Genomic DNA, 25,343 nt, shown 5'->3' with positions numbered 1-25,343 from the left:
AAAAAGGAAAAAAAAAGTTTGTGTGGTGATTGAGCTGTGTGATGAGAAGCTGGACTCATGCATTTACAGATAATATTAATGTGTACATTATGAGCAGCCGGTTGGTTTCATTTAGCACTTTAGGGGAAAATGGAGCGTTTTCACCGGTTCTTTCTTTGGTTTCACAGCAGAATTGAAAAAAATAATTAATAAAAATGAAAAACATGTTTCCGCCCGGTTTCGAACCGGGGACCTTTCGCGTGTGAGGCGAACGTGATAACCACTACACTACGGAAACCTGTGTTTCAATAGGGGAGAGAAAGAGAATAAATCCTGTCAACTTTTAACATCAGCTAGTTGTAGTGGGTACAAATTGCTCTATAGTATTATAAGAAATAAAAGCTAGCGATCAAATGTTTAGCTCCCTCTCAGCGGGGATCTCATGTTGCCTCCATCTTCATCCAGAGCCCTGGCGCTGTGGGCCTGGCCTGTGAAAGGGTGAACCTGCCGGGCTTCGGGGCGCCAGGGCCTTTGAGGATCGGTGTGGTGGCTTTCCAGAGCCCGGTGCCTGCTAATACGAAGCAGTGTTTGTCACGCTGGACCGTAGAGGCTGTTACCAATGGTTTATGATAGTAAAGGTTTGCAACCCCCAGGAGCCTTTCCACGCGTGGTAATGGCTGCATCATGGGCTCTTTTTCGGGGTGTCTCTGTGGAGGAGGTTTGTGCGGCTGCGAGCTGAGCTGAGCTGAGCTGAGCCGAGCCACACACCTTCACCAGATTTTACACCGTCCCATACAGTACTGAGCCCAGGATCAGCTCCAGGTGCACCTGTCCGACGGGAAGGTGTCACCAGTCTTTATCATTCAATTGACATGTCAGCTCTTGTTACTGTGATTTAGAGGGAAGGACAAAAATACAAAAACCCAAAATACTATTGTTCTGATTGTCTATCCACTAATTATAGACATACTACCGCAATCTTACACTGGGCCAGCATCAAGTCTATATGCTGTCCTTTGATTATCTCAGCTCACTTCTTATTGTGCATTTTATTTTCTTAGCTTTGGCACAAACCTCATCTTGACACTGCTCACTGAGCATAAATTATGCTTCCCTACTGATCAATGTCCTACAATTACAGAATATAAATACTGCTATAATCTCAATTCATCCACCACTCTGAAGTTTCATGTGCTGAAAAAATATATATATTTTTTTTCTTAATGTAACATGTTAAATTTTCTTCATAGACAAAAAGTGACCCTTGCCTTTACCAGACATGATCAAAGCAGAGAACACAAACAAGTCAGCTCATTTTTGTACTTTTATTGTGTTTTGTTACAAAAACAGCTGTTTTAGTCGAAGAGACCGAAGCCCATGTCGTCATCGGACTCCTCGGACTCTTCCTTCTTCTCCTCTTTCTTCTCCTCCTCCTTGGCTGCAGGGGCAAGAAAAAGGATCAATGGTTAACACAGTTAAAGATGTAGATAATACACACAAACGCCTTTGCAGTTGAGCTCTGATATTTCTGACAATTCAGACACATGACCAAAAATGTGAGACGAGTTATCCCTCAACGCTCCAAAAAGATCAGAGTATGCAGGGAGCTCCTACATGGTAAAACCTGTCTGAAAGGTTTTCTCTTTGAATCAAGCAAGGTCTCATACCAGTTAGCAAATTGATCAGTCTTTTCAGGCTGTAAGCACATAATTTAATGTTCCAGTAACAAAAATCACTTAACTTACAATCTATGGAAAATTTGAAGGCCCTGGAGAACCCTGACTAAATGAACATGTCTAGTTACCTGGGGCGTCTCCAGCAGAAGCAGCAGCTCCAGCAGCTGCGGCTCCAGCGGGAGCACCACCTCCGGCTCCAACGTTGCAGATCAGGCTGCCGATGTCAATGCTGGACAGAGCCTACAAGCAAAACATCCACATGTCACTGTCACGTTATTCATAAGTGCTTGTTCTTTGGAGTGATGCAGAGAGCTGGATAATTTTAGGCATGATACTGTGGTTACTCTACATAGAGTAGTACTGTCAGTCAACAGTATCCATGTACAAACTCAAATACACAGAAAACCTAATTTCCTACATTTCTATACATACCATCAGTACTTCAAGTGTCATTTTAAATGTTTTAAGCCACCAGTACCTGAATGTAAAACCATCTCACGCACACATTACTTCAGAAAGTGGTGACTTCAAAATATTCTATTCATATTTGAAGCTACCTGACCTGTACTTGTGTTTGCTTTATCTTTTAGATTTTCCTTCTGTCTATATTATGCACCAAACTACCAAAGCCAATTCCTCAAATGTAAAAACCTCTTTGGCAGTAAACCTGATACTGATGACAGACAGGAGCTTGAGATTGTAAATATAAGTAACATGTAGGAAATTCACACACTACAGAGCCATTACGTCATCAAGTCCCACACATAATGATCTACTACAGGTGCAACGACTGATCTCTTGCTCTCGATAACTGCAAAGAGACACACTGTCCCGACTTGTCTATTCTACCGTATACAGGAGTGTTATCTGTTAAATCTGAGTCAGCAGAGACTACTCCAAAAACCTGCAGCATCCCTGGTTTAATTAACATTAATCATCAAGGCACAACAGCATGTGAAATTGCTGTCCATCCCTCACCTTGGCGAACAGACTTGGCCAGAAGGGCTCCACAGTGACTCCAGCAGCCTTGATCAGAGCATTCAGCTTGTCCTCCTGCAGACAGAAGACAGTAATCATTGCAAAATTATACAGCTTGTACCATGTTTAAGCTTATTATCAGTACACAAAATATATTGGAAGCTAGTAAGCCAAATTTTTAATTCATGCTTCACATTAATTTGCCTAACATTACATCAATTCACGTTTGCTCTTTTAACGTCACATGGTTTCTAAATATCTGGGCAAGACTTCAATCATTAAAATCATCATTTTAATCCCTGACTAGTCAGTTAATTTTCAACTGTCCTCTACAAAATATAATGGTGAAAATTTCCTGTTATAATTTCCAGCAGCCCAATGTAACATATTTAAATGACATTCAAAGATATTAGGTTTACTGTCATGTCCTACAAAGAAATGCTTCAGGTTGTCACGTTTGAGAGGCTGGGGACCAATAACTTAAAATTGTTGATTCATCGGTTGAATGATTAATCAACTGATCTTTGAGGCTCTACTCTATTATTTATTGCTAAAATACAACATCACGCTGTGTGCCTATGTACTTTCATACTGATGTTGGGCAGCATCCATGCACCAACCTGTCAGGATAACACCAGGTAACTAACTACAGCATTAACATGAATGAAGCAGAGGAAAGACACACGAATAATCTAAAAACACTGAACTTCTTCTTCTGGTAATAAAAGCATTGTGTGCTGTTGGGGAGTTAGCATTAGCTAGCACCTGCCACTGAGCGAAGGGCACATCTACAAACTCTGCTATCAGTCAGGATGTTAAAGACATGCGGCGAGTATTGAAAGTTTGAGCCACATGTTGTACGTTTTAAACACATGTGTCATAAAACTAACATGAGGGCTCCCGATACAGAAACGTGGTCTAACGTTGGCAACAAGCGCGCCGCCATTTTGGCCGGTAGTCAGGGCTGAGTGGACAGCTACACACTTTAACTCGTATTTATCTTGTATTTTAACAGATATCCCATTCAGTCAGTGAAGTTCTCATTGTCTCGGATTTTCGTTAGGCTTTCGCCACCAGCACAATATTCCCCTGCGGCCACTGAAGACATGGCGGCTGAGCTGTCGGGATAACGCCGGGACACTTACGGTGACGGTGACTTCATCGTCGTGGAGGATCAGAGCGGAGTAAATGCAGGCGAGCTCGGACACGGAGGCCATTGTAGATGGTTGGTTTTATATTTGTAGCGTCGGATGCCTAAATTTGACGGTGCTAGTCGCCGGATTGTGGGCCTTAGCTTCGGATGAAGAACCGAGCACCTTAGGCACGATAACTTCTTACAGCGGAAAAGGAAGGGGGAAGGGCGGGAGCTTGAAAAATATACTCTGCGTCAGGGCTGCGTGACTGTGACGTCAGTACGCACACAAAGTGACGACAGACGTAGTTCAAATTGAAATAGGGTCGCCTTTCAATCTTGACAGCTCAAACTTTCTTCTTCCCTAAACATGAATGGATTTTTTCCGTTAAATTGAAACAACAAACAAACTAAATTAAAATAAAAAATAATTGAAGTGGCCAAACATTATTCCAATTCATTCAAATAATACTGTAGTAGTTGTTTGTTTAATCTTTGTGTGTGTGTGTGTGTATAATAGTATGTAAACAATTTTTTAGTCTCGCATCATTGATTTAGCGACAAGAATAAATGTGATAATAAAATACAATATGTGCATACATTTTTAAATGCGTTTATAAATTATACATTTATTTATAAATTATAAAATTACACAAATTTCTTCTAAACAAATGAATTTTCAGTTGAAAACTTGTCAGCAATATGTATTAAAAATCAGAACATGTGCATATGGTGCACTTGATCAAACCACAAGATGAAGTTATTATATATTTAGGAATTTGACACTGTGTCAGTCTATATATTATTATCGCTTAAAATTAAAACTGAAGAATACATCATGTACTTAAGAATTTTTCAAAAACCAAAAAAAAATAATAATAATAATAATAAATACACTGCAGATAACATGTTGAGTCAGTTAATTTTATTTCATCTCAATCGAAAACAAACATCACAACAGGTAAAACCATTAGGCTGAACATAAGATTAGAACTATGGCAGAAAAATCAAAATGTGACTGTGTAAATCCAGATGCAGTAATACTTTCCACAAGTCTTACCATTTACTGTTTCCCCTCACAATGTCAGTATCTATTCAAAAACATCAGATGGACCATTTCAAAGCTCACAAACAATTCAAAGAATCATTCTCACATTTGGCACAGACAGATTTCTTGGCCCTGATATGTAAAAAAATACTCAAGCAGGTAAAACTACAAAACTAGAATGGATGTAAAGGACAGTATGGCTTTCGGTGGTACTCTCCAGTGTAATAAATGTCAGTGTCATTCAACTTGTGGACATAGCAAGAGACAGACAGCTCAACTCAGCAGATTCTGGAATGTTCAGGCAATTCATTCTTCTCCCTGGCAACAGAATCTTCTATTGTACTTCTCCTGCAGCGATGTTATGTCCGTAGGTGGAAGGTACATTACTAAAAATCTTAAAATCAAAGGATGTATTTGAAATTTTTGACTATTTTTGTGATTTTTTTTTTTTTTAAATGTGACTTTTTCCCTTAATTCCTGCCTAAGTCATTTTTAAGCAGATATATACTCTCACTTTTTGAAATTTTGAAATTTCTACACACTGACGCTTTCTAAGAAGCACATCGTTAACAGCCTTTTCAGTGAGCAACATTTAAACATAAATAATTTCAGCACAATTTCATATAATTTCTAGGAAAACACTCAAATTCTGCATTTAACTCAGCTAACAATACATCCACTCATGTTTCAGTACTGTCCACCTTTTCCTAATGCAGTTTTCATGTTATATTGGAGTTACCATAATTACCAGTTTCCATTTGCACATAGCACTCACTTCAACATCCAAGCTATAATTAGGACTGGTAAACTGATTTTTCAGAGAGCTCTGGTGTATCAGACTTGGTGCTTATGGAATAATAATATGGTAGTGCCTGAAAAAGGAAACAATAGGGATATACTTGTCAAAGCACAGTATTTTTAGCTCCCTGCAGTTACACCCATGTTGAGTTGATATGAAAGTTATCTTTTCAGTCATCCTGGCTGGTGTAAAACACACAGTTGGATTATGTAGTTTTGATGAATTAAGCCTCTCAGATGAACCAAGCAGCTCTTGTTTTATGGTGTACGGTTAATAGTGGTTTCAGTGTCAGTTCCTCAAAACAGTCTGAACCAGGCTCCTCTCAAAATGTACTCTGTCAGTCAACCGGAATTTATGAACATGAAATTGTTTAAAATGATAATAATCCCTTTTTGACAAGTCAATTAAAATTCTAAAAATACAATATCTACAGCGGTTCTAAAGAGGCATTACAACAGACAAGGAATGTGGCTAGTGTTGTGAGCTGACATGATGTGTGGAATAAAGCTGAGAGCAGAGTATATGGCCAAGAGGGCTCAAAGTTGCCACAGATATTTACTATAGTAAAGTTACTATAGTTATCAGTGTACTATTTCATATCAGAATTGAGCAGCGCCTGACCTGTTGTAGACTCAGGTCTTGAGCAGGGTGCTGGCCACTCACACTAATCACAAACACATTTCTTCCATGTTGTTGCGTCAGTTTAAATGGAGTTATAGATTGAGCTTATTGTTGACCTTCCCTTTGAACACTTTGCACTATGGGACGGGGTGAAAAAGTCACAAACCACAAGGATGTCAATGCACCTGGACCATTTACAACTAACTGACCAGAAACAACATTTTTCCCCTTTGCACCCGGACCATTAAACCAGCTCAGTTGATGCCAGATGAGATCAGTGGAGACCACTGGGCAGGAGACAAAACCTGCAGATACCACATCATGGAAGCCAAATAACCTGTCCTTCCTCTCTAGTCCTTGTGAGTCTTTCCTTTGGGCTTTTCGTCGTAAGAAACCCCATATTCATTTACTCTTGTCTTGTCCACTGGGTAGAGCCTGGGGAGGGAGACAGTAGCAGAGATTTAGACTGGAAAATTGTTGGGAATATTTTGCCGGCAACTTTTGGTGTGTGTGTGAGTCCATGTACCATCTCTGGTAGAGGTAAATGAGAAACACGACATCATCTCTGAAACAGGCCAGTCTGTGAGACGTTGGCATGGTGATGATGAAGGCAAACACGTCGTCGATGAAGGTATTGAAGGCCTGGTAATGATCAGTTAACATCAATTAATATTCAACATGTTGCTCAATCACCTGTGACAAAATCATCAGTCAACAATATAACAGCAGCTCTCTGAGCCACTGGTAAAAACATGTTCAGCAGTCCTTTAACTAATCTAATTTTGCTCTCACCTTGTACATAAAAGCTTTCCAGGGCAGGTGGGCCACAGATTTCAGCTGTTCAATAAAGAACAGAGAAGAAAAGGTTAGTTTACCGTGTGTTTGGTTTCTAAGAATTGGAAGAAACATCTGAACAATGTTGTGTTTTGCCAGCATTAGCATTTGTTTTGGCAATGTCATCCTTTTGTCTCCCTCTGAAATCATATGTGACTGTTTATTTTATCTATTACCCCTTTTTAAAATAGTATGGAGGATAACACAGTGTCTGATAAACTGACCTTATAGTTGACAAACAGTTGAGGAAGCATGAAGAGGAAGCCGAAGGCATATACACCTGTAAATTACAGAACGTATTGATTAACATTTTCTTCATAATTAAATAACATAAAGCAATGGAAAAAGTAATTCATTGATTAGATAAAAGGAGTTTTATCTTACCATTCACTAAACTGTTGATCAACCATGAGTACCAGCTATGAGAGGGAGAGAGACATACAATCAAGGTCACAGGTAACGACTGGAAGACACATGGCATTATTACATTATTAGTAAAAATTGTGCTGGTTACATACACACACCTACCTCTTATATCGTAGGAATATTAGAGCATATACAGCCCCTCCAATACACAGTGGGTACAAGAGGTATGACAGATACTTCATGGCCTACAGAGATCACAAGGCATGTGGTGATTAGCTTACGTGCCTGCCCTATATGATTATTTATTTATGGTTAGGTGTCTATGCATGTGTGAGCCTGTATCTTACCAGAGTATCGTACTCTTCCGTTCTCCTCTCTGATTCATCTAATTTCCCAAACTGTTGCACAGAAAAGACACGGACACATACTTTTACATACATACATTTTTTAAATCTGCAAAACTGAAGTCAGTAGATATGGGAAAAAATCAGAGACAATAACACACACTATCTGTTAATTAGAGGCATTGTCCATTGTAGCATTTTCCACTTAAATTCATAACAAGGCCAATCACTGACGTCAACATGTTTTTTTTTGTGACTGTATTTCCTGTAGCTGATCTTTGATTTTACTTCAGTCCATAGTAATAAGTAACTAATAAGTAAGAAGAAAGCTTTATTGCAGCTGCAGTAAATGAACAATGCACAAAATCTACTGATAGAAAGTAGTGTCACTCTGATGGTCCTCATAACAATTAATTTACCTCGAAGGAAAACTACATAGGCTAGACCTACCAGGAATGTTGGTTTGCCTCCTTTCCAGAAAACCTGAATCTTAAAGGCCTTCTTCACTTTCCACACCTGCAAAAAAATAAAACAAAATTCAGCTCTGTCCTAATGTGGAAAATATTAAATATTAATTTTGGTGTTTAAGATGGCATTCAATTCACAAAACACTTGACCTCATTGTAGTTAACCCTGCATTCAAAATATTTTTAAAAAAAATAATTTTCAGCTGTATCAGCCACAAGTAATGCAAAGGCCAATATAATGTTAATGTCTCTGTGTAGTTATGGAAGTATTAGATTTACGAGCATGTGTTTCCAGTATATATGCGCTTACTTCAATGATAGTGCCGATCCCAGCAGGTACAAGGACAAGCAGGCTGGTCTGCTCATCAAACAAATAGAGGAAAATCACTATGGTGCTGAAACATCGCCACAGCACTGAAAGACAGAACACAAACACAAAGTTTTATACTGTCACGGCTTTGCCAATATTTGTGAAACATTGCTGATGAATCATTTGGTCTAGACTTTGTATGGGTAACACTTAATCCAGCGTATCATACTCTGTCCATTCCAATATTCTTGTCCTGACTTAAAACAATCAATATCCATAAATCAAGCATCTCACAAGACCAGACCTGTGGAATAACACAGTTCCAGCGCAGGAGAGAAGTCTGGCTAAACTATTCAGAATCATAAAGTACAGACAGAACATTTTGCAGATGGCTAATTCTTGCCTTTAGCTGTCAGCAAATGTGCAAGAGCATCTCTTACTCTGCTGCCGATTTTAATGCATTTGAGATTGTCAAGGTGAGTAGAAGGATGCAGGATGCAACATCTGGCCACTCAGCAGCCCTGATTCACTGAGTCAGATAATACAACAACACACAGATGATGCCTGGTTTCTTGTAGAGTCACTTGTTTTACACAATTTTCATAAGGTTTCTGTTTAGCATTTTGTTCCCTGTCCTATATTGTGTTTTTTGCAAGGTGACCTACCCGCTTTGCTTGACATTCCCACCATGCTTTTCTTCTGTTTCCAGAAGCTGATGTCGTTCTTGAAGGCCAGGAAGTCAAAGAGAAGCTGAAAAAGCAAGCGACAGGTCACATGTTTGTCCTTCTTTTATTTTGAGGTTGTAAATTGAATGGGTAAACGTTTTACAAGTTGGAAAATTGGGCAACGTTACAATATTTGCATTTTTCTGAGTGTTATTCTATTTAAGCATGATGTGATGTAGAGCTCTGAAGTCAGACTGACATGGAAGGCAGCAACAAAGAAGGTCAGAGCCAGGAAGTACAGGTTGGTATCCACAAAGATCCCTTTAATCTCATCAGCATCCTTCTCTGTGAAACCTGCAGCATGGACATAGACAGACAGAAATACATGGTATTAAGAGACCAGGGCACCGATACAGAGCTATGTTTGTGTTGTGTACATGTGTGGGTGTGTGAAAGAGAGCGAGCAGCATACCAAACTGCTGCAGAGAGTAAACAGCGTCCTGCATGTGGATCCAGAAGCGTAGTCTCCCCAGAGAGATGGAGTCATAAGAGATGGTCAGTGGGAGCGATGTGGAGGTACTGTTGATCTCCTATACACACACACACACACACACACACATACACACACATACACACACACACACACACACACATACATACATACACACACACACACACACACAAAACAGTTCATCAAGTACTGTATATTATCCTGAGGCAGGAAGCAGTTCATGGCTGAGGGCGTTGAAAACACATTGGGATACCAGCCTTGAATCGTGGAGTTAGTGAACAAGTTTTTGCATATTACTCTAATAAAGTTTAACAAGAAAGGCAAAAACTGTGAATTTAAAACCAGCCTTTGGGAAACTACCGGACAGACTGTCGCAGTGTATTTCATAATATTTATTTAAAAGTTCAAACTTACCACAAGGTCCTTGACCCGGTTGCTGAGCTCATCAACAAACAGCAGAGGTAGATACACCATCTTTTTCCCATTTTGGAATCTGAAACACAGAAAAACAAAACATCCTCTGATGTCTTTTGGAGTCTGGGTAATCCATTAGTAGTATAACCAAAACCCCAGTATAACCACGTCATTCAAATCTGTATTCTGTCCAAAATTGACTGAATCTACCAGTGTGCATTGTATTTAACATTCCTTGTACTTCCTAAAACATGCCCAGACCAATGCTTTTTCATTCTTTGAGAGCACTGTGTGTCTGTGTGTGTGCTTGTTTATTTATGATCTTACACTCTGAGGTATCTGTGGACATCACTTGGCAGGTATTCTCTGTCAAACAGGAAGTGGTCGCTGACAATGTTGAGTGTCAGACGGGAACGCCAGTGTGCAACTGGGTGATCTGAAGTGGAAGCGGCTCCACCCTCTGCTGCAGAGTTACCATCACCGTGTTTCTTCCGCTGAGTTTCTTCTCTCTGACCCTGCATCATGTAGAAAATACAAAAAAAAAGTTTAGATTTGTAATCAAATTCTTAAGTATCCTCAGAACAACATCAAAAAGAGATTAGAACAAAGTTAACAAACAACAAAGGAAACACTGCAATCATAACCTATGTGAAAGCAAGTGTTTAAGCATATTCGGTATCTTTCTGACAGATAAAGTGGTCCTGCTCTCCTTCTACATCCATGTATTTATTCAGAAAACCTGATCACCTGTAACACATACCTGTGTTATATCCTCTCCAGATATCAAAGAGATTTCAGGCGGTTTAGGGACCATGTATGTGGTGAGCTTAGCCACCAAGTGGACCTGTCGTTGATCCTCCCAAGGAGTGATGCCAGCCTGATGGACAAATATTAGTGCATATAAAGTTCCATTGTTACGGGTCTTCTTAGGGAGGGAGACATTGACTGCCCTGGGGGAAAGAGAGAGGAAAGAAGATTAAGTTAATATGTTTAAAACAGTTTCATAATTTAGTCTACAATGGACTTTGACCGACAGCTGCTATAAAGCCCCGTGTGATACTATTGCAAAAATAGCATAATCTTAAGATTTATATGGATATACTACATGTCAGAATATGTCTTATGGTTATGCATGCATTACACTGGTGTCATTTCAGATAAACTGCATGCTTATGTATTGTATTGTGTCTTTAAAAACCTGAAATATTGATCTGCATGTGTTTTACAACTCATTGTTATAATGAATTTAGGCAACACCACTGTTACAACATTTTTCACTTAACACATCAGATCTGAGGACAGGAACAATTAATTTCAATGTGAGCTGCACCAACCTCTCAAACTTGCTATCGACATCAAATTTCTCCTCTTTGTGGATCAGGGTATGTCCTCCCTCTCCATTGGGCCGCAGTGCAGTGTAGATACTCAACTAGTAAACACGAAGAGAGATAGATCACAGCTATTATTACATTATCTTTTTAACATATTACAATGATTATTCAAACTAGCATTGTTCCTACCCACCGCCACTCAAACCAAACCACCCACACACGCACAGCTGAACAGAAGACAAACAGGAATCAAAACTGATCAATCAGAAACTGATGAGATACTGACCTGCAGTTTCGGGTTCCCTGCCAGGTAGGGCGTGATACAGTTGTCAACTCTGGGGCTGTCGCAGGGTTTGGTGTACACTATCCCGTACATCACCCAGCAGGTGTGGAGTACGTATACTACAAACACCCCCACGATCAGGGAGGTGAACGATGTTTTCAGAAACATGATGTTGCGCTGTGTCGTTGTCTCCCTTGGCTAGCTGAGGAGCAGGGCCATATGTCTGTGAATGAGGCACCACAGATGGAGGATTAGTGTGTAGTATGATGTTTAAATGGGATCTGATATGATTTGACATGACTTAACGAAGCCACGAATCGAGATTTGCTGAGTTGAGAAAAATTCCTAAATTACATCACTTAAGTTTCCTGGCGTGGGCTTGGAGAATTAACAGAAGAAAATTCATACTCGGATGAAAGCATGGAGGCGAGAGTAAGCATTTGTTCATTAACCCCTCTTTCTACCCCCTTTTCACTGTTTGTCAGTGTCAGGTGTCCAGTAAAAGGTACATTTATTTATTCATTATCAGCCCAGAGGTATGTAGAAAGGTAGGTATACTGTAGGCCACTGGCTAAAAATGAAAGATGAATTGACAGCAGGGCCCAACATCTAATCATACAGAGTGTAGGCCTGACATTGACAGAAAAATCATATTCACATGGATTTATGCAGCTGTCGTTTCAAAGAAACAGACTTATTGTGAGCACATCGGTTGAGTTATAGACAGACTAATATACCACAGATTCATGACTCATTTGCCTGAGGTTACAGTAAATAGCCACCAGTTATTTGATGCTTGTGGTGACTGATAGCTTGACACAATTAAAGGTCCTCAAAGTTACTTAAACTCTGAGAAACCTGCGGTAAAGTTGTCCATATGGTTGCTTTTCCTGGGTCGCAGGTCGTTTCTGATGTTTCTAGAAATCTGCAGTCTTCAACTCATCCAATGTAGCGTCAGCGTCATCGGATTTTTTTTTATTTTTTTTATCCTTGTTTCTCCTTTCATACGTTGTTGCATATAATAGAGGTAAAAGTGAGACTTTAAAGTTAAACATACCGGTGTTTAATCCTGCAGGTTGTTAGTCACAGGACCTTGGCTGGTGGCTATCCGTCCATTCACTTCACCGTTTCTGCCAGGTAGTTAAACGGGACGACATCGTTTCTTCAAAACCGCCCACCGCTTTCACCTGAAGACATCTGCCTCCTCTCCTCTCCTCACTCCTCTGACCTCTCCATTGAAGGGAAAAACAGGTCTGGCCAAAAATTGTGAACTGAAAGCGTGATGTGGATCTATATTTCCGCCATTCACTTCCTGGTTTGTTTTCCCTGGACGAGATTAGGTGTATTAACGCGAGACTTGACGTCACCGAGACACGCTCATGTGGACTGCGTTTGAAGAGATTGTTATTTAGCCCGAATAATACAAATTATTAACATTTATCAGACTTTTCAGTACAGTTAATTATTTATTTATTTTAAGTTAGAAAAACAGGGTAAACACAAGTAGGCTACACACACAGGCAGGAGCATATGAATGTGTAGCTTCATTTCCCCTGGCACCCAGAAACCATCCAGTACAATACAGGAGAAATTATAATTAAACTCACTGGTACCATTTGACAGCTTGTCAAATATGATGATGTCAGTTTCGTAATTTTAAATTAGAGTCATCTCAATATCTTTGGGGTTTTCACTGTTGGTCAAACAAAACATCAAATTAGTACTCAGTTGGTCTTCAGGGAAATAAGTTTGGGCATGTTATGACATTTTATGACATTTTATTCACTAAACAATCAATCAAAGAATTAGTGTAAGACTAAAGATTATGTTCAGCTGCAGTTTATGTTCTCCTATGATGGACTACTATATTATCCAATCTTATCTTTATGTTAATTACTTGACCAAATGAAATCTAGCAATTTAATAAACACAAAATAAAACAAATTAGGTCTTGACAGGTTTTAACTCAGAGTTCCTCTACAAGATCAAGACAGAATACACTGCATCCAGGATCTGAAAATGGATCAGATGGTTTCTTTGGCAGATTTAAATTTTTTATTGAGTCCTCCGCTGACTGCGCCCTATTTGGAGAGACCTGACTGAAGTGTAGATCCCATTTTCTGTTCAAGTGTATATATTTTATCCTTATCTTTTATCTCTTTATAAGTGTAAGATTGCCTTGGCTTGATTCAATCTTCAATGGGGTTAACTGTGTTTAATATTAGCATAATTCCTCTTATCCTTTTACCATTTATTCTTATCTCTTAGCTGCAGTTCATAAGTTGTGAGTGTGTTTGTCTCAGTGTATGGTTTCTGCTCATCAGAACTGTATTGCTGTGGCTCTGTGTGCACAAGGCATCTGTGAAACAGACAGTGAAACTGCTCTGACTGGACCACTCTGTGAATGAAAGTTGAATGAACTAACATATTTATTAATTGCGATGGTAGTCAAACCAATCAGTTAATACAGCAAACACAGATGAGGCTGAATCTTTGGGTGACACTGTGATGGCCGTCTTCCCCTCTGGTTTGGGCTGACCCTTGTGAGCGGTCCATTTTGCAGTTTTGGGAGTGAAGCAGGAAGTGTATCTGTATGAGGTCTAACACCCCTGCTGGCAGTTATATAAGCTTGTGGATTAAATCAGTCTTCTTATTACTGATTAATATACTCTACATTGCCTTTGGTTCATTCAGCCTGCATGCATGCAAAGCATGTATGGACCCTCTTGTCCTTTTGAGCCAGGTTGGGACAATCATGATGACAGTGGAGATTCTCAATCATCCAGGTCATGGTTATCCAAGAAAAGTTGAATTGAGGGCAACTGGACTTGGTTGTAGATACCTGAACACGTTTCACCTCTCATCAAAGAGGCTTCTTCAGATCTGACTGACTGATGAGGAGACGCAGGTATTAAACCCCTGCCTGGTCGTTATGAAGGCCACCGATGTCACCTGTTTCATTCGTGCTCCTGGTTGTGTCAGTCTGACGTTAAACTCGCTGGACTCACCTGAGTCCCAGTGTCAACAACAGCCGCTGTCACTTTGATGTAGCAGTTTTGTTAATGAGTCTTTTTCTTGCACAGAAATACCAGCATCATCCGGGTGGTGTTCAAAACAGACTGCCGTGACCCGGATTCGAACCGGGGTTGCTGCGGCCACAACGCAGAGTACTAACCACTATACGATCACGGCTCGCCACCCAGCCTGACAGAGCTCCTGCCGACATATGATTCACAGATCACAGAGTCTCTGTTGCACGGAAGCGTGGTGCATAAAATCTGCTCTGTTTTTCTGAAGGAACAGATCATTATAATCTCGTTAATTCAGAAAAAAGAGCAGATTTCTCTCATTGTGCAGATTTCTTTAGGTGAAATGCGGTAAAAATAAATAAATAAATAAAAAATATTACTCATGGTTAGTTTTTTCCGTGTGAACGTCTGTTATTATTACTAAGTCTTACTTGATCTTTTGGCTCATACATTTGTGCCTCTGAGCGCAAAGCATCCACGCTGCTTTATCCGCAAGCATCCCTGTCTCCGCCACCTTTTTCTATGGAGCAGGGATAAACCTGGATGTGAGGCAACACGCTTTTCATCATGTCTTCGCTTATGCACTTTTCTCTCTGCCAAAAAAAAAAAAAAAAAAAAAGAAAAAAGCTGCCGTGACCCGGATTCGAACCGGGGTTGCTGCGGCCACAACGCAGAGTACTAACCACTATACGATCACGGCGCGCCACCAAGCTTGGTGGCCCTCCCCCCTCACAAAAGAGAGCGGATGGGATTACGTGTAGGTTAATTAAGGTCACAAAAGTTTTAAATTGACAAATAATGTACCTAACGGCCAAGTTTTTATTTAGTATATTTATATTTATTTCGTGTGTTTGATTTCGTGTCCTTAAAAAAATGACATGATTTCAAGAAATAATATGTGCCAATAAAAAAAATGTTGCTTATACAATATTTTAAGGAGTGCATGCTAATATTTGATTAGCATCTGGCATAGGTTTAAATAACGGATGGACAGAAATCGTGTGGTGGTTGTCATTAGTGTATAATGACTCATTCACAGTATTTTAGAGATGATGAATGTTAATCCAAGTATAACCATCTTGAGTTGTGTAAGACCTTTCTGTCTTGACTGTGCCTCCTACACCAAGGCAAGGAGATGTGCTGCATATTTTCCAGCTTCCCACACTGTTATTGTCCACCTGGGTGTTTCCCAGCAAACCCACTCGAACCCAGCAGGCCCAACCAAACATAAAAACTGAGCCATGGCCTGTTTATTACAGGGCTGTGGGCATTATGCAGAAATAACTAGAACCAAATAACTACAGTAGAATATAATCTCATAATAATGTGGGGAATTGTTTCCTGAATTTATATTCATTGAAAGCACAGGTTATAAAAAACATTACATATTCCACATGTAAGAATTCTGCAGAGGTCATGTGTAAAGCAGAGAGAGCAAGAATGATAATGCTGTCGATTGAGATTTGTGGAGGGCAGCCTGGAGCTAAAATAATTTAACAGCTAATACCAGTTTCTCTGATGTAACCTCAGGGCAGAAAAACTATGACTTAACAGTGCTTTAGTGATTTTCTTTTGCTCTGCCCGTGAAATATTCTTAGTACTTTGAAACAGCCATTCATCTGTATTGTGACATTTAACCGGTTACATTTTGTCCCTAAATGACATCGACTTTACTTTAGCCATGAATCATTCCTGTGCTGAGGAAGGTCACCTGCCTGTGTGAGCTCAGGCCAGTGGCACTGACCTCAGTCTTAATCGAGCTCCTGCAGCTCTCTGTGTTTGCTTATCTTACATTACGTGTATCACGGCCTCGCTCCTTGACCTCCTGCAGTTAACACACAGGGTGAAGTGTCTTAGGCGTAGTGTTGACACTGGCCTATGATTTGTCTGAGCACCCCTGTAACCCCAGTGTCTCTGCCATCAGGACACTGTATGTGGAATACACATACTGAGCACCGTCATCCTGGAAGTGCTCTGTGGGCAAATTTCCCAGCTGAACATCACTTCATAAATCTGCTGGTGCATATTATTAGATGTATCAGCCCACGAGTCTTTGCTCTCCCACTGACACCACCCCCACCCCATGTCCTGATATCTTTTCTTTAGCAGTAGCAATATTTCTCACTAAAATTCAAAGTCTGAAAGATGAATGCAGATTTGTGTAGCAGAACTTTGTTTTTCCTCTGTTCATACCCAGGAGCAGAGCACAGACACAGGTGAGCAAGTTGAGAGCTGGATTTATTGTAAAGGGAACTGTGGCAGAGCAGGTAAAGGTGAAGGCTGGGAGATGAATGAGAGGCGGGCAGGCGATGAATGGCAGGGCAGTGAATCCGCTGATGGGAAAACAGGGCAGGAGAGATGAATGAGAGGCGGGCAGGCGATGAGTGGCAGCGTGAAGAATCCATTGATAAGGGAAGGAAACGCAAGGGAATGGGAAAAAAAACCTGGAGCCATAGCCAGGGCCATGATTCTCTGCCTCTCTGAGGGGGCCCGAGCCCTAGTTTGGGAGCCACTGGATTAAAATGTATGTAAAGTAGTTAAACTACCAGAACCATTACAACCAAGCTTCCCAAAGCAATGAAACACTCAGTCTGCGTTTCTTAACCTTTGGGCGGAAAAGTATGTCCAGAGCAGTAGAGAGGAGAGAAATTAAAAGAAAAAAAATGGCACCATTTTAAATATATGACCAGGTGAAGGGCAGAACTTTCCCCTGACACATCCCACGTCCATTTACTTGTCAGAAGTGATTAAAAGGCTTCGGCCTATCCCGCACCAGTGAAGTACTAGTTCCCTTCCCTCAGGAAACCTAAGTCTCATACATTAGCTAAATTGCAGAATTCCTGGTCCCCTGTGATCCGGAGAGGAGGCAGAGATCCTCAAGCAGGTTCATCTCGCTGTCCCCCACTCCCAGTTTGAAAGGTGACTGGAGTTTCTGCTCTCAGGGCATCCCAACTCTGAAGCACCCAGACGGAGAGTTTTATGCCACTTCTCTTCTGACTTTTATTCATGAAAAGTCATTTGTTAATGTCACTTTATTATATTATTATTATATGTTCAGTATTTCCATTTTCGGCAACATTGTACTTCTACTCCACTAGACTTCAGAGACAAATATTGTTTTGAATCTACTACATTTGTTTAACAGTTGTAGTCACATTTCTGCATGAATAATAATAATTATTATTGTAAGAATCCATTTATATGTGATAATATAACTCTGACAGGGGCCGTTCTACTCTATAATGAGTATGGAACAATTTTGATCCTTAATGTACATTTTTCCAATGATACTTTTTTACTTATAATGGAGTATTTCTGCAGTGTTGTGGTACTCTTACCTAATTAAGAATCTAAGCACTTTTCACACTAAAGCTCTGATATTTTATTGGGTAATATGACAAGAGATACTGTCCTTTTTGGGGACAGCATCAAGCTCATCCTGCTAGAGATGGAACGTTTGTTAAAAGTAAATTGATTTTGAGTATGGTATTGTTTTTGTTTCAAAGTTGTAACTAAAATGTTTTTAGCTTGCTATTTATCCTAAACAGTATCATGCATTTTTGTAAGCTTGGCTGCAGTAGTTAAACGTTTCACCACTTAGTGGCGCAACAGCTCCATCTTCAAAAATCAGTCCTGTCATTAACCATTCTGAGCCTGCGGTCTTTCTTTCTCTTTCTCCCTTTCCGTCTGTCTGTCTCTGTCCTTCCTTGATACTCCGCGATGATCCATAATCACCACTGCATGTGTCTCCATCAACATCCATCACTCTTTATGGAGTTTCACAGTCAGGGGCGCAGAGCAGAGAAATCGAGAGAGAGAAAAAGATCAGGGGCAGAGAGAAGGCTACTCAGCACTCTATTTCCAAATGACCTCCCAGACAGAGAGAATGTGTCCCTGTCCACTTTCCATTTTCAATCGACTTTTGTTCTCCACAAGCCCACTCCCCACTGACTTGTTCACTTTATTTGAATAAATTGCTTTTTCATGGATACATCACCTTTCTATAGTTGTCTGAATCAAACTTTTTTAGTCAGATCCACATAATATGAACTTATTTCATCCAGATTAAGGGACTTGATACCGTTCACAAGCATGGGAGTAGTCGAACACAATTAGACTTAGAGCTGCAGTATGTAAAGTTTAAAATTAAAAAAGCAAATGAAATTGGATATGTCAAAATATACAACACATTATGCATTGTTTTAGTGTGTTTTGAGGAAGAGTAAACAGTTTCTGTGCCTATGAAACACAGCAACAGCAAACGAAGGAGGCACCAAGATACTGAATAACAGCAAAGTTAAAGGTGCTACAGACATGACAAGAAACACTGCTGCCATTTTTTTTAGCTCCAACCAGCAGCTGTGAGGTTATAAGTTGGTACATGTGTGTTGCACTCAACAGCAAAGGTCTATATGTGCCAGACTTCTGCAGAACCTTGATTAAAGCTTAGGTGGTGGAGCAAAGGTTAGTCACACCAGCAGGGGAGAACTGACCCTGTGGCTGTGGGGATTTCAGGTGCAGTGACTCTCTCTCTCTGTTTGATATATTGCATTAGACCGACCCATGACACAATCTATGTCAAAAACTCATCAGATCAGTCCTTTCTTGTTGTTACATTCAGTCATGTGTTATGTACGTACATACATTTAACTAAACTGACCCACAAAGTTTAGATGCATGTTGGAAATGTCAGATTTACTGAGAAATATCAATACAAAATGAGGCCAGATGTGACAGGGCCAATCTGGATTTTCTGTAATCTCTATTGCTGAGCTGTGATGACTCTTTATTCTAAAGCCCCTTACAAACGTGTAATACTTAACTTTAACACTGCTAGCTTCATCTGTCTGTCAAAGTAATGGTCACATAAATGTCTGTCATGATTTTATTCATCACAGGACTGTCACATAAAGTCCACAAGAGGGAGCGGTGACGCAGCTGGAGAGCCGTCAGTGGTGAGGTAGACAGTAACGACATCAAGAAAGAAGATTGTTGCCTTGTCTCTCACAGGCTGCATGAGGTCAAGGGATGCTTACTCAAGCCTCTCACGTTGAATCCCCTAAATACAATCCCAGCCTTGTTTTAAATATTCTTAAATATGGGCAAAATCTTTAATAATACTTTGCTCCTGAGGTTAAACTTTGAAGAAAATAATGCTTTCTTGCTGCTTATTAGCCAAGGACTGCATCATCCTTTGCAGGATTCAGGGACATGAACGCAGCCTTCCTACAAGATACAGAGAGTCCTGCCAAGAGTAAAGGTGCATTAAAGAATCTCTGTGTGACACCAACACTGTACAGATAAGGCTGAAAATCATTGGAGTGGTCCTTTAGGCAAGACAGCTTGCATCAGTCAAGCTGTTCCATGCCAGACATTGGGGGCTGTGGTTGTAGGCTACTGAGCCGCAGCTCTCAGTTGTGAGTGAGTGTAACTTTGTGAGTTTGACGCAGGGGTGTTGCTGAAAAAGACTGAGCGTGTTCACTCAACCTTTTCTGGGTCAATAACACTAAAAAAGCCACCAGTCTCCCTCCTCTCATCTCAGTCAAAGCTACTGCGTTAGTAATTTAGAGCGGGAGTAAAAGGAAAATAACTTGCCTCATTTAAATGCTAATTTGTCTTCGGCTGAAGATTCAGCACAATGGCAACAGGTTGGCAGAATATGGAATATATTGTGTGGGGTCCCATAGATCAGACACAAAGACAGTTTTCCAACCACGTTTCCCCATGAAAATCTTTTATTCCTTCATGCTTCTTTTGTGGCCCAGCAGTGCTGCATAAATACACAGGAACCAGTGGTCCACACTAAAAATCATTACTGATGCTTCTCTTTTCAATCACACCTCCGTCAGTGGTGCCAGCGTTCTTGTTAAGGTGACCTGCTGCTGCTGGAGGTGGGCTGCAGTCTGGCAAGCCACACACATGTCTTTAAGCCTGAAGCCATACAGCAACACCCATTTTGTGTGATAGTCTCAAACATGTAGGCTGTGTTTATGTTAGTGTATGTGAACAGAAAGATATGTTGCGTAGTTGTGAATACTGTATTTTCAGGTGTCGACTTCTGTCTGTTTTTTTTGTTAAATACAATATTCTAATGTGTAAAGCTCTTTAATCGATTCCAATAATCAAGCCAGCAGTCAGTGTGGTGTCTTCCTTTCTTTGTTCTGTACATCAGGATTTTGTGCTTCCTTTTAATTGTTCTTTGCTTCTCTGCCTTCTGTCTTTCCTTCCTCCTCTCTCTTCTGCCATCTTGATCCCATCATATGCCAACATATTATAACATATATTTCAGATGAGTTTTTTTAGATACAAAAGTTCCTTATTTTATTTTTTGCTCTTTGCTTTCTTTCCTCCTCCCTCCCTTCATTAATTTCCCCCCTTTCTTTTCCTTTCTTCTCATCTTCCACCCACTCCCTTGTTCCTTCCTCCTTTCTTCCCACTTTCCCTCATTGTTTCCCATTGATTAGTAGATGCCACACTGAGATTTTCTCTCTTAACTCTCCCACGTTGCCACTCTCCTATACGATCTCACTTTCCTTCTTAATTCCTCCCATCTCTCCCTCTTTGCCCTGCTTTCTCACCGTCTATCTGAATCTTTAACCTCTTTCAATCTGTCTCTCTGAGTCACCCTCCGTCTCTGTCACTATTTCTCTCTCTCTGTCACTCTCCGTCTGTCTCGCTCCATCTTTCTCATTCACTCTGTCGGTACGCAGCCACCCTCACTCTGTCTCTTTGTGATTGAGTGAGTTGAGAAGTTAGTTGGATACCCTTCTACTGTCCTCCAAGGTTAACTACACACACACACACACACATATGCACACTGACCTCTGTGTGTACATCATTTCATTGGCTCTTAAAGGCCTTTGCGCTCTTGCTGCTATTTGACATGCTTGGCTTAGTGTATGGTGAATATCTATTTTCATGCAATTACTTTTTGTGTGGTTGTGCAGGTTTGTATTTGCATGATTGCATGCACATGTGCGTGTGTGTCTGTATGTGTGGCTTGCTCATTTAGATTGCGGACCGTATGAATTTCCATTACACAGCGTTGACAAGGAAATGGCCCAATTTTTAATTGGTGGGGATTCGCCTGCGACACAAGGTCATTGGCTGATAATATGTCAATTATCTGTCACACAGCTGAGAGGGCAAGAAGGGAAAGAGAGAGAGAGATAGAGAAAGAGGGAGGGGAAAAGGAGAGGTTAGGAAAGGACTGACATAGCCTCATTTGACTTGTCAGTTATCTATCCCAGTTGTGATCCATGAAAGGACCAGGACCCCTGAGACACAAACACACACACACACAAGGCAAAGTCACCTCCAGCCACAACAGCAGGAACTCTTCAAAGCACCAGTCAACTCTGTTTCTAATGCTGTCTTTCCCCCCTTGTTTTTGTCCACATGCACACCCAGGTTAAGAAGGTTAATGTTCCTATATGCTGAGGTATGATGCTGGTTTTAATTTCACGGTTACTCATTAATCTCTATTAACTAAAATCAATTCATCATTTTCAGAATTGTTTGATTTATTGATTTATTTTATTTCTATTTTTTTAAACTGATTTTTCAACATTTGTGAAATCAAATGAATTTGGAGTGTGTTAGTGTTATGTCTCCATGTGAAACAGAAAGTTTAAAAAAAAATAGTAAAGAAAAAACATTGTCAGGACTGGATGAGCAAAATTACTGCTACTACAGAGTGATCAGCAGCTGTGCTAACTCTCCAGTCTCATCAAGGCTGGGAACATCTCTCTTTCTGTCTGTATCTCTCCTCCTCTTCACCAGTAAATGTCTTGTCCACTGTACATTTGGCTCAGCGGGACAGAAATGTAGTTAATTCATTAACGGAAATCTGATGATGGTTACATCCAGATCACCATCTCCACATTGCCGGTCTCTCTGTCTCTCATCCCCATCAGAAAATGTTGACACATCAGACGTTTGTAGGCCAGTTAACTTTCTATATTTAATGTAAATCAAAAATGCTAAAAATGACATGACATATAACAGTTGGTGGCAGCAAAGCATCAATGCTGCAACTGTCAGTGATAAAAGAGAAAGAAATAGAACCAGATCCTTTTAAGTGATTCTGTGTGAAAATGATGTGCTAATTTTATATGTGCATTAAAAACAAAGATGGTGGATGGAAATTCTGCTTCTTTGCCCCTTTTCTTTCTTTCTTTCTTTCTTTCTTTCTCTCTTTGTTTTCAATGATGCCACTCTTTTGCTCTGCTGAGCCTTCACTCAGATGTGGCCTCAACACTTTCACAGACCACTGGCCTCCACACTGTTTAGGTGTGTGTGAGTAAAGTGTTGACTATTTCTCTACTCTTCTCTCCTCCTATCCTCCTCTCTCATCCTCAGCCTGGCGTCTCTTCCGTGTGTTTTTGCTCTTTCACTCCTCACCTTCTCTACATCTCACCTCCCCCCTTCTCCCAATCTGTTCATTTTGACACGGGCGTCAATTTGGATGAAGAGAATCTCGTCACCGTGGTGATGCTGTGACGGGTGGATCATGGAGGGAAGGCGCAATGGAGGGGCGAAGGGACAGATGCATCGAGCGAGAGATGGCGGAGGAGAGATGGAGAGACATCTGATGTTCTCTCGCAGGGGTAACCATGAGTGTAGTTACAATCTGTAAACAAACACACACACACACACACATACACACACACGGTTGGGAAATGAACACAGGGGAAATCGGTACCCTCTCATACAGAGAAAATTAACACAACAGGAAATTGGTTTCTGCTTTCTGTGCAAATGCGACAGTATATCCCTTGATAAATGATATATAAATGATATATGTAATTTATTTAGCTACAAAGGAAGATGGAGGGATGATGGTTAAGATAGAGAATGAGCTAGAGAGAAAGATGTAAATAAAGCAAACAAACCCTACACTCTTAAGGCAATACTTTGACATTTTGGGAAATGCTTATTTGCTTTGCCAACAGTTCAATGAGAAGATTTATATCAGTCTTATGCTACAGCTAGTAGCTGCTTAGCTGGACATGGGGAAGCAGATAACCTGGCTCTGTCCGAAAGCAACGAAATCCACCTACCAGCACATCTAAAGCGCGCAAATGAACAACTTATTTGTTTATTTGTTTAATTCACACAAAAACTAAAGTGTAAAACACACTACTCACCGTTTGATGTTAGCTTATTTGCTTGACTATGTCTTGGTTGGGCAACCTTATCTCCTATAAATTACATTTGTATACAACTAAACTGCAACAGCAAGTACACTCTGTAGGAAACATAATTGGGACCAGATTATGTTTTCTATGAACGTTATGAGGATATGTTGTTGATCTATATGTTTGACAAGTTGCAAATATATTGATTTTGAACAGTAAAATGTACTTGTTTTCCACCACAACTTGTAGTACAATATCCACTTATAGTGACTATAGTATTATTAAACTTTTATATAGTTAGGTTTAGACACTCACAACATTTGGTTGACATGAGGGAAAGATTTTGACCTGGTTTAATACAGAAAAATATTCACAATGCCGAAACCATGAGCTTGCCCTGCTTTTGTTGCCTAAACCGAATCACGGTTGGGGTCTGGATGCGAACCTCAGGCCGTGGTGTGACCGTTGTGCAACTTGTACACCTGTCATCCACCCCAACCACCTCCTGGTGACTCTATACTGCTGATAAATGTAGTGCCTCATTCGTTCAAAGAAAGCGTTGCCTCTGAACGAATCCAGTCAGCTGTCTGGATTAAACAGATGAATATGAAGTGTTGCCGGTGAGCTCTAGTGGTGGAGGGATTTTGTTACCTTTGGACAGAGCCAGGCTAGCTCCGTTTCCAGTCTTTCTGTTAGCTAAGCTAAGCTAAGCTAACTGGCTGCTGGCTGTAGTTTAATATTTAGCATACAATCATGAGAGTGGTATTGATCTTCTCTTCTAACTCCCAGCCACAGAGCAGATTCAAGCTTTTCCCAAAAAATGAAACTGTTCATGTAACCTCTAACAAACACACACACACTCACACACACGTCTTTTTTTTTCTTTTTCCACTCTTGCGCGACACTGACAGACTGTTCAGGCAAGCGCGCCAACCGAGAGATCAAACGCCATGGCAACGAGTGGCTTCTGTGATCACCGTGGATACGGTGAGACAGCCAACCACTTTGTTGTGTCCATTTGCATGTAGTATACGTGTGTGTGAGACGGTGTAAGCCTTTAGCTGTACAGGAATCCGAGAAAGGTGTGAGTGTGTGTGTGTGTGTGTGTGTGTGTGGGTGATTGGTGATTCTATTTCCTTGTGTGTGTAGAGACTGAAAGAAAAAGGATTTATGCTTGTGTGTGTCTATTTGATTGTCTTTTTGTGTGTGTGTGTGTGTGTGTGTGTGTGTGTGTGTTTGTGTTTTTCGTGTGTCCACATGTGTGGCGGTCTATGGCTGAGTGTCTCCCCAGGCTCTTTTCTGATAGACCACTACTGGGTGTTGTGGAGATGAAAGGGATGCTGGGAACTCATCTCACGCTATGAATCCTGGGTAAGTAGCGTGTGATGTGAGTACATCCTCATCACTCAGTGAAAG

At 40.6% G+C, this 25,343-nt stretch overlaps 2 protein-coding genes and 3 non-coding genes across 5 annotated transcripts; all 5 read right to left on the bottom strand.

The window, feature by feature from the left end:
• Positions 1 to 204: 204 nt before the first annotated feature.
• trnav-cac (transfer RNA valine (anticodon CAC)) lies at positions 205 to 277 on the bottom strand. The gene has a single exon. It is a non-coding gene; the product is annotated as a tRNA-Val (tRNA).
• Positions 278 to 1,290: 1,013 nt separating this feature from the next.
• Positions 1,291 to 3,989, bottom strand: rplp1 (ribosomal protein lateral stalk subunit P1). The gene is made up of 4 exons (XM_071499265.1): positions 3,779 to 3,989; positions 2,634 to 2,708; positions 1,784 to 1,895; positions 1,291 to 1,417 (listed from the first exon to the last, which is right to left on the bottom strand). Exons 1-4 carry the CDS (start codon positions 3,848 to 3,850, stop codon positions 1,335 to 1,337), a joined length of 342 nt encoding a protein of 113 aa, XP_071355366.1. The 5' UTR covers positions 3,851 to 3,989; the 3' UTR covers positions 1,291 to 1,334.
• A 686-nt stretch (positions 3,990 to 4,675) lies between these two features.
• Positions 4,676 to 13,077, bottom strand: clptm1l (CLPTM1 like). The gene is made up of 18 exons (XM_071500303.1): positions 12,816 to 13,077; positions 11,762 to 11,981; positions 11,479 to 11,573; positions 10,905 to 11,094; positions 10,472 to 10,659; positions 10,145 to 10,223; positions 9,692 to 9,809; positions 9,479 to 9,573; positions 9,220 to 9,304; positions 8,555 to 8,658; positions 8,228 to 8,293; positions 7,781 to 7,831; positions 7,596 to 7,678; positions 7,452 to 7,486; positions 7,292 to 7,347; positions 7,026 to 7,070; positions 6,760 to 6,875; positions 4,676 to 6,668 (listed from the first exon to the last, which is right to left on the bottom strand). The coding sequence occupies exons 2-18, from the start codon at positions 11,924 to 11,926 to the stop codon at positions 6,584 to 6,586; spliced, it is 1,656 nt and encodes a 551-aa protein (XP_071356404.1). The 5' UTR covers positions 11,927 to 11,981; positions 12,816 to 13,077; the 3' UTR covers positions 4,676 to 6,583.
• A 1,801-nt stretch (positions 13,078 to 14,878) lies between these two features.
• Positions 14,879 to 14,950, bottom strand: trnah-gug (transfer RNA histidin (anticodon GUG)). The gene has a single exon. It is a non-coding gene; the product is annotated as a tRNA-His (tRNA).
• A 465-nt stretch (positions 14,951 to 15,415) lies between these two features.
• Positions 15,416 to 15,487, bottom strand: trnah-gug (transfer RNA histidin (anticodon GUG)). The gene has a single exon. It is a non-coding gene; the product is annotated as a tRNA-His (tRNA).
• Positions 15,488 to 25,343: the final 9,856 nt, after the last annotated feature.

Source organism: Trachinotus anak, unplaced genomic scaffold, assembly GCF_046630095.1.
Source record: "Trachinotus anak isolate AG129_WGS33_773 ecotype Australia unplaced genomic scaffold, CSIRO_AGI_Tana_v1 ptg000016l, whole genome shotgun sequence".
NCBI classification, from domain to species: Eukaryota; Metazoa; Chordata; class Actinopteri; order Carangiformes; family Carangidae; genus Trachinotus; species Trachinotus anak.
Note: the sequence above shows the minus strand (reverse complement) of the source record. Positions and strands in the feature narration are given on the sequence as shown.

Coding starts and splice junctions, on each gene's coding strand:
- rplp1 (XM_071499265.1), bottom strand. CDS start 3,850: ATGGCCTCCGTGTCCGAGCTCGCCTGCATTTACTCCGCTCTGATCCTC. Junction 2,709..3,778: donor ACGATGAAGTCACCGTCACC/GTAAGTGTCCCG, acceptor TTCTGTCTGCAG/GAGGACAAGCTGAATGCTCT. Junction 1,418..1,783: donor TTCTGCTGGAGACGCCCCAG/GTAACTAGACAT, acceptor TTGCCCCTGCAG/CCAAGGAGGAGGAGAAGAAA.
- clptm1l (XM_071500303.1), bottom strand. CDS start 11,926: ATGTTTCTGAAAACATCGTTCACCTCCCTGATCGTGGGGGTGTTTGTA. Junction 11,095..11,478: donor GTCGATAGCAAGTTTGAGAG/GTTGGTGCAGCT, acceptor TCTTTCCCCCAG/GGCAGTCAATGTCTCCCTCC. Junction 7,071..7,291: donor AACTGTTTGTCAACTATAAG/GTCAGTTTATCA, acceptor TTTATTGAACAG/CTGAAATCTGTGGCCCACCT.